The sequence below is a fragment of the Gekko japonicus genome, unplaced genomic scaffold, assembly GCF_001447785.1.
Source record: "Gekko japonicus isolate JY-2015 unplaced genomic scaffold, Gekko_japonicus_V1.1 scaffold506, whole genome shotgun sequence".
Lineage (NCBI taxonomy): Eukaryota > Metazoa > Chordata > Lepidosauria > Squamata > Gekkonidae > Gekko > Gekko japonicus.
The window spans coordinates 381,755-390,963 of NW_015175372.1; the positions used below are offsets into that span (position 1 = coordinate 381,755).

The following is a 9,209-nucleotide window of genomic DNA, read 5'->3' on the forward strand; positions in this document are numbered from 1 at the left end:
TGGATCCCATGAGCCAAGGCGCTGTTGCTCCCCAGCACGATCAGATGCCAGGGAGGAAGCCACGGTCGGGAGACCGAGGCAGCTGGCTGCGCATGCATGAGCATGCGCAGTTCAGCCAGGAGCCGGGGATGTGCCGGCAGAAGGACGCTTGCCGTGGCCATTCAGGTAAGACCTCCTCAGGAGGTGGTTTAGTTTCAATGCAGGTTTTCGGCCGGAAGGGCCGGATCGGGGACGGGTGCGCAACCTTTCCCAGATGTTGCGGTGGGATCACACCCATTTGCTGCACCCCCGATTCGTCCCTCTCCCGGCCCAAAACCTTTCGTGTGACCAGGGCCACTTTCTCATTGTAAAAGAGGTACAGTAATGGTCAGCTTCACATAGCTCGTTGTTAACATGAGGAGAGTTAACATGCTTTGCAAGCTAAAAGACAAAATTCAAATATTATAGCAAAAGGCAAGACAAAGACAAGCTCAAAAAAAATGTTGGTCTCCCTCCCATCCCCTTTAGATAGGCAAACATGGACTTTAGCTATGAATTTCTGCCTTGGCTGAATAAACTGATGCTCTTGTCACAGGATCATCTACAGTCACACTGGCTTCCTAAGTCTTCTGTGGAAAGATGCAGTATTCCTTAGTACTGGATCACTCACTTTCCATGTTCACGTTTCTATGACAGTTTGCACAAGCACCCCAGAACAATCAGCTTTACCCAGAATTGTCACAGACTACTATACTTCTCTGCACTTCTTGTCCTTTCACTCCCTTTTTTGATCTATACACTTGCCAACTCTTAGTGCCACGAAAGCTTGTCACAATAATTCTTGTTTTTACTCCAAAAAAGGAACATTTCCATTGCTAAACACAAAAGATTAAAAGTTAATTTAACATTCAACCTAAGTCGTACCTCCATTATAAAAAGAATTCCACAGGTTTTGTTTTTATTTTACTCTGACTTCATACCCTATGCAAGCCAGACTTTAACAAAGTCCCAGGCAAATTTTCCACACTGGGATTTAGTAAGAACACAAAAAGAGACAGGCAAACAAAGAGAAGGGTCAAGTGCAGAAACTATTTAGCATCATCTTTTGTTTCTGGATTCTGGTGCAGTGGGGCTTCTGCCCACCAAACAGTTTGAGGACTGGAATCTTTGCATTCATGTTTAGATTTATCAGCACACACATACTCCTATTTTTAAAAGAGTTCATAGTTTAGTAAGGGAAATTGAGGATTGCATTACCAATGAACCAGTGAAGGAACATTTCATGGTGAATTCCTTTAAACTAGCCTTCACCTCTGAACTTTTCAAGCAACAGAAGTAGACAAAGAGCCCAAGGGGCTATCCAGCCTACCAGTATTGAAGCGCTTATTAACAAACAAGCCTTTTTTTTTCTCATGAAACAGCTGGACCCTATGCATTACACAGAAATAAGTCCCACAGAATTCAACGGGGTTTACTTTCAAGTAAATGTACACAGAATCATATCTATAACTGCTTAAAGTTGGCATTCAAATCTCAAAACCAGAAGCTGCACATTCCTTCAAGGGCATTTCATGTTAGTATTAAGGGGAAAGAAACCATTTTGCAAAGCTAGTTTACCCCTCCTAGCAGTTGTTTTCTGTTTGCCATCTCAATCACTCTTTTCACCTGCTCTGAGTTTTACTCATGCATCTGAGCAACATTAAAAAAAAACTGAATGGGAAACAAAGCACCTGCTGCTGACATAAAACAGGCCAACAAAGGACTGAGCCTGCCCCCTAGAAAAACCATAAAATAACCAGTTGCAAAGTATGATTGATCAAGTTGCTGCTTATAGTGTGGAAACAGTGACAAGCCAACTAAACCTCAACAGGCCTGGAGAAAAGCCTTTTGATAAGTATTATTTCAGAAAAATGCTGTTATAAAATTTAAAATACAGTGAGAGCACACACACACACAAAAAAAAACCCACAGGAAAAATGAATTGAGATTATTACAGCTTGAGTTCTTGCTGTCACCATTAATGCGTTTCTGTCAAAGAACGATTTGTTCTGCAAACACATGTCTTCCACTGTTCATCTACTTTGAATTTAGTTCATGCATTGTTAGGTTTGTGCAATTTTGTGAGGGAGGCAGCACAGGGCTTGAAACGCGCCATCAGAGCTGAACAATAACCATGTTTTCATTCAAAGGTTTGACTTCCACGACGCACACAATTGTCTCCAGTTTGAAAAGAGACTACTTCCCCTCTGCAAGACACAGTATGCATTCTGAAATCATCTTAGGTGGCATTTTCTTAGGCTTATAACAAAGGCTACCCTTAAAAATCTGCACTTGGTGGTTTTGGGCAGATGGGGGGGGGGTACAAGCCTCCAGACTTCTCCCAACTCAGCAGCTTTCAGTCGATTTTTTAAATGGGACAGATAACAACAACAAGAAGAAGAAAGTTGCTTTCTAAACTCACCTTTAAGATCCTATCCAGCCCCTCCTGGCCTAGGCAGGGAAACTCTTTTAGGAGCTGCGTTTTCTTGGATTTGTACTCATCCGACGCTGCTCTCCAGTAAGGTTCCTCGAGGACTTCAAAAATAGCTGCCCCGATGGACAGGTAGAAGATGATAGCGGATGTCAGCAGGGGACCTCTGTCTACCATGGTGGTGCCCAGTGGGGGACGCTCAGCAATAGCGAAAAGGAAAGGGCTCCTTGGATATGCCTCGGGACGGGAGGAAGGGAAGGAGGAGATCTGAGCTCCCTCTGGAGAGAATGAGAAAGACACACTCTCACTTTCCTTGCCCTGCCATTGCTTCCCACCCCTTCCTCCTCCCCTAGCCCCCTTTTATTTTCCTCTCCCTTTCGCTCTCCTCCCACCGTCTCCACCTCCAAGCTATAGCCCTCTCCGCCGGCTCCCCTCGCCCTTCCAACCCCTCCTTCCTTTCGCCGTCCCATTCCTCCGGTGTTTAAATTTGGTGCCCTTCTTTCCCCCCCACACTCCTCACCGAGCAGCGCATGCGGAGCGTTTTCCGGTTGGCCGGCCACGGCTTCGGTCTCCCGCCTCAGAAACTAAGGTTGGGGAGCCCAACTTCGCCCGCCAGCCGCTCCATGTGGCGCGCTGTCGGCTCGTCCTTGCGCTTTGCTTGAGTGAGCTGCCGGGAGTCCGAACTTTCTCTTTCTTCCCCTCGGCTTGCCTGCCTTCGGCCCCGAGTTCTACCGCCCTTTCTGAAGAGTACCGAGTGGCCCCGCTCTGCCGTTGGGAAGGCTTTCTAAAGACGCCCGCCCCGCTCTGCTCGCGTGTGGGAAGCTGAGGACTTGCTGCTGCCCCCGCCTGGGCGGGGTGAGCTGCGAACAGCCTGAGCGAAGTGAGGTACTTGTTCTTGCCTTGACCTGGGTGGGAACCTGCGTAATGTGTCCTGCGTGTGACACACAATCTCTGTCTCCCGCCTGGGACTGAGGGAAGGCTGAACACTGGTAAGGTGTTCTAAAAACAAACACACACGGTCATTTTCGGTCCCCCAGGTAAAAAAAAGAAATTGCCATATGGTAAATAAATAATACTCTGGAAATTAAAATTAGTAATTGCGTTCCCTTGGACGACAGAACACATTTCTCTCTATTTCCAGCTCCCGGGTCTGCTTATAGCAACGCAAGCCGAACCCTGGAAGTAAATCCCACTTGCAGTGGGAGTGACTTCACCTGAAAGCATACTGAAGAATTTTATTATGTTCCTGCTTCCTCAGAAGTGCTTCTGATCCCCACCCATCCATGAAACTCTTGGCAAATTACTATGAGATATGAAGAAGGAAAAGGACGTTAAGTTCTCTGCAGGAAGGGCACTTCATAAAAATCCCACTGGATTTATGCCCCAGGTATATGTGGCAACTTTAGGCTGTTTTGGGATGGAGGCTCCCCACCCCCACCCCAACAGTACTGTTTGTTTCTTGGGGGCACTGTTTTTAGGGTCATTGATAAAGCTGAGAATTTGTTGCCTCAGTATTCCATGCAAGATTTCACGAGATCTCAAATTGTTCAGTGCAAGCATGTGTTTGGGGCTGGCTCTGTTTTGTGGTGTCAGGTGTACTGATACAGAACAGACAGGGTTTTTTGTATTCTAGGTGAGGCCACCTGCTGGCGCCCCGCCCCCTGCGTGCCCACCAATTATGGGGTCGCCAACCTCCAGGCGGGGCCTGGAGAGAAAGAAGTCCTGCCACATATACCCACATATTCAAGCTCCGATAACAGATCTCAGCAAACAAATCTCCCTTCATTTCTCAGGATGAATCTATTTCTTTCCCCCCAAAATGCATAGAGTAAATAAATAAAAAGTATTGAAGAACTCCGCTTTTTAATGTCTCCAGCTCTTTCTCTCCCCCTCTGAATTAGGGATGCCAGCCTCCAGGTGGGGCCTGGATCTGGCAACCCTATCCCCCCCATCCCCTGCTGGTGGCCAGGGTGGACCTGGCAACTTGAGTGCAACTTTGCTGTAAAAAAAAAGCAAAAACAATTATAACTGCATAGCTATATATGCACTCTGAGTATGTGAAGTTCATATACTGAGAGAAAAGCAAAATAAGTTTCTGTGAGTAGAGATTACTAAACTTATTGGCTCCTATTCTGTTTTATACATCCCTACACATCTAGCTATCAGTGGTGTTTGTTATGTTCTGTTTAAAACCCTGTAAATGGAGTACAAATTGTGGCAGGGCTGGAAAAAACCCTGTGTTGGGTATAAACAGTAGATACCTTCAGAAACCATATGTATTTAGGCTGGGGTCTAGAGTGTCCCATGGTCAGTTACTTGCGTGCAGCAATGTTCTGAGATCCTTCTAACCTTCTCACATTGCCTAAAGAGACTCTCCCTCCCACATTGCCTAATGTGCCAAACTCAGTAGAATTTTAGGCATGGCTGCCAATGTACCATGGTCTGAATTTTTTTAAAAAAAAATTATAATAGAGAACCTCCAGTGTGCCCACAGAGCACATTCTTTGGGGACTTCTAAGGGTTTAGCCAGATAATAATTCAGTGCATTATGAAGCCTTTCTGCAGTTGCCCCTCAAGTAACTAAAGGCAATTGTGCAATTTCCAATCCATGCATTATTGGAGAATGGGACTGGAGAATACATTTATGCTATGGTGAAGTTTGTATTTCTACCCCTTCTTTTAAAAGAAGAAGCAAGACAGGGACATACACTTCAGCATCCCCCTCCTGCCGCTCCTCTCTCCCCCCCCCCGAAACAAAATAACTTACCCTCTAAGGTGTGGAGTCCTGTGAGCAAACATTCTACTTTGTGAGTTACTGGCATTAAAGCTGTGAGCGATCAATTTGGCTACTGCATAAATTAGCTTGCTCTGGAGCCCTCCTTCCTGAGCGAAGACAAAAATGTGTGAGACGGAGGCTAAAAAATGGTGAGCTAGCTCACACTAACTCAGCTTACAGGGAACACTGCTTACCAGCACTTCTGGGCAGCGTGGGCACACTTGCCGTGTACACGAGTCCGACTGAGCCTACATGTGCCTGGGCGCTCAGACGATGAGGGGAGGCACAAGGTGGGCCCGCTGGCAGTCTCTGGGGGAAGGTGGGAAGAGGCAGGGCTTCTGGGCAGCATGGGCGCACTTGCCAGACTGGTACTTGTTGGCCCTACAACTGAGCCTACATGCGCCCGGGCGCTGAGGCGCTGAGGGGAGGCGCGCGAGGCGGGCCTGCCGGCAGTCTCTGGGGGGAAAGCAGGAAGAGGCAGGGCTTCTGGGTGGCTTGTGGGATTTTGGTGGGGGCAGGGCTGCCGTAGTGTGCAGTTTGGCGCGGCACCCAGGCCCACCCAGCCCTAGGGCCAGCCAGTCAGAACTCAGAGGAGGAGGCGACACCGGCAGTCACCTGGTCAGGGAAGCCACTAGCCAGGGAGATCATGCAGCCTGCTTTTGGTGGTGGCTGGGGTGCTTTGGTGTGGGGGGGTCCTGTTCGGCACTCCTAGGGCCAGCCCGCGCTCTAGGCGAATGCCTAGTTTGCCTAGCGGGTGAGCCGGCTCTGAGAACAGAAATGAAATGTAGTGCTCCCAGTGCTGATCCCTGATAGGCCAAATGGCAGATCAAGAACCAGGGGCTGCCATCCAAGAGAATGATCACAAACAAATCTGCTGACTGTTCAGTGTCTTTCCAGCTGCTTCAACAGTATTAAGCCAGCCACTTTCCCAGTCTATCTTTTTCCAATTCAGTAATTTTGACAACTTGCTCTTTGGATGAGCCTTTTTATTTCCCATTCCCAATACATGAGTTAGTTCGATGCATCCCATATAAAAATGCAACATGTGTGTTGTGATCCTACCCAGGTTGTTTTTTTTAAGTGAAAAATGTGTCGTATTTTTCATTTTGCACAGGCAAAAACATTTTCTCTGGAATAAAATTGCACCAATTGGGTTTACTACCAATGTTGCATATACTCTTGGAAGACAGATCACATTTTGCTTTTGTAATTCAGTAATTACACTTTCAGTCTTTTTAAACTTTGTATTTTCCACTTATGGGGGCCTGTTGGTAACTTCTCTGCTTCTCATTTCTAAACCTCTTATTAGGTGAGCCCTGTATTATTATTGTTGTTGTTGTTGTTATTATTATTCCTTATTCTTCAGTATGTGATATCCCACATACATTAATAATGGTTACCTACTGAAAAGCTATAGTGAAAGTAAAACTTCAATAGTTTGAGAGGACAACACCATGGTTCTGGCAGCCTGCTATTCTCTGTGTAGCATAATGTAGTTCGTTTTCCCTTCAAATCTGTGCTATTTGTTTATCTGTATAATCTGGTGTTAATAGATTTATAGGCAATCTGAAGGTGGTACTTATGCCATCCTAAGCGTAGTACACTTTTCTAAGTCCATTAAAATCATTGATCTTAGAAGAGCACAAATCGGTTTAGGTTTGCACTGTTAATTTTCTAGGATGTTTCCCCACCTTTATGGAGATATTTTAGTAAATCAGTCTAATACTTTACATATAAGCTATGTCAAACTAATACTTTTAGCTAGAAACTAGTAACTGGCATTGTAATAAAGTGAATTCCTCATCTGTCATCTATTCCTTCGCATGTTGTTTTCAGACATTGTAAAGGGCTGCCTCATAATATTGGTATTGCACTAGAACATTGTGTACACTAGGTAGTGTGCAAGTATAAGAAGCTCTTCCCAGTGGCTTTTTATGATACATTTAAAAAGCAGGTTTTGGCCACAGTTAGGAGGAGGAGGAGATTGGATTTATACCGCACCTTTCACTTGGAGTCTCAGAGTGGCTTACAAACTCCTTTCCCTTCCCCTCCCCACAACAGACGCTCTGTGAGATAGGTGGGCCTGAGATAGCTCTCTCAAGAACTGCTCTTTCAAGAACAGCTCTGACAGGACTATGGCTTGCTCAAGGTCACCCAGCAGCTGCAAGTGGAGGAGTGGGGAATCAAACCTGGTTCTCCTAGATTAGACTCCACATACTTAACCACTACACCAAACTGGCTACACAAAACTGCTATAAAAACTAAAGTACAAAACAGATAGTAAGTACTTATAGAAGGATTTCACAAAATGCCATGGTCAGGAATAAGAATAAGCTGATGACATCTGGGTTGATAATTTTAAAAAATGCCACAATGAATATAATTCTAGCTAGATCTTCAGGGCACTGGAGTTATAGTAACTGTTAACCATTCAGGAAGGAAGTAGACTCATTAGGTAACTAGTTTGTTCATTTGCTAAAGCAGCCCAAAAGACATATTGTTGATGCAATCCTTTCCAGAGTTACTTCAGTCAAAGCCCATTGATTTAGACTAGAGTAACTCTGCATAGGATTGCATTGTCTGTGGTCCCCTGGGAATATGCGTGAACAGAAGCCTAGATTTCCCCACCGTGCTTTCAAAGAACAATAAGAAAAAAGGCAGATCTCTCAATTCCTGATGAGTTTGCAATCTAAAATAAGATATGGGTGGGGGAAAGGCAGGGGATGGTGAGGGAGACAATGGTCAACGGTGGAAGAATATGCATTCCATTCAGTTTTAACTCCTTAGGCTTGGTTTTAGCAGGGAGTGATTGATTAGGAAATTGTGGCAAACGTCTGATGTGAGTTTTTTAAGGAAAGTTATGGAAGACGAAGAAGTGGCATCCCAAAAGTATCCTGGAAAAGGGTTCTTGGTGTAAGAGGCAGTAAAGGAGAAAGGATGACGTCAGTTAAAGGAGCAGAATTTTAGATGTGTAGGGGTGGTAGAACGAAGATTATATATTCCCATTTAAAGGGTCAGAGATGGGGTGTACGCAAACAGCTGATTCAATTCCTCTGCAGCCTAGTCAGAAAATTGGCAGTAGAACCAATCAGGGGTCTGGATTTTGTCCTGCACTTCCCCTCCTTGCCAGTATCTGATTGGCACAATTACTGATATATGTGGATCGGGCTGTTGTATATGCACATGGGTATATTGGGGCCATAGACTGTCTCACACATTTTCTGGTTGTGAAACTCTGATCTTTGGATGGGGTATAAGCAGGAAGCACTGCAGTAGAGCTATGTTTTGCAGTCGCCATCATGTTGCTGGCTGCATATTGTCACTGTACATGTGATTTTTTTGTTCTTCTTTCTAACCGTAAAGAACTTACGGCCCTTTTATAGGGGAAACAAAGGTTCAAAACAGACATTATTGGGTACGTATGGCTGTCATTGCAAATGGAAACCTGAACTATCTCTGTGATTAACTACAGACATTTTTTTAAAGTGTGATTTGATGCAATAAGACTCAAAGCTTTTCTGCCTCTGCAAGCAAGAAAAATCAAAACATGATAATGGCCTATAGTGCATTTTGTTTTTCTAGATGTAAGGGGATAGGGAGAAGAGACCAAAAAACTGATTGCCATTTTGGTAGCAGTTTGTTTTTCCAGTAATGGCCTAAGATAATTCAGTGATAAAACTGTGCAACTTTAACATTCTTTCTTCTACCCTGTTAGAGAGGGCAACATTATGACAATTGCATGCCTAGCGCCCGTACTCTCCACTTTATGAGCAAAGGTTGCAAGTAAGGGTAGGATAGCCTTCGCAATGTACTAATGCAGCAGTGCCCAGAGCACCACAGGATTGCTGTATATGACTGGGTAGATGGAAATTTTCATGAACATTTCCCCCTTCTGTAGGTTTTATTTTTTGCTTGAAAGGGGGTGGAAATGTCCATGAAGGTAATCCTCCTTATAGGCAGGGCTATTTTTAGGCAGGAATCCAC

The 9,209-nt window shown here is 45.0% G+C and overlaps 1 protein-coding gene across 1 annotated transcript in view; it reads right to left on the bottom strand.

The window, feature by feature from the left end:
• KCNK5 (potassium channel, two pore domain subfamily K, member 5) overlaps nt 1-3,051 on the bottom strand; it is a 51,739-nt gene extending 48,688 nt beyond the window's left edge. Inside the window, exons 1-2 of the mRNA XM_015425503.1 lie at nt 2,970-3,051; nt 2,441-2,727 (exon numbers count right to left, since the gene is read on the bottom strand). Of these exons, the coding sequence (XP_015280989.1) occupies nt 2,441-2,626 (186 nt within the window). The 5' untranslated portion in view covers nt 2,627-2,727; nt 2,970-3,051. The remainder of the gene's footprint in view (nt 1-2,440; nt 2,728-2,969) is intronic.
• Between the last annotated feature and the right edge of the window lie 6,158 nt (nt 3,052-9,209).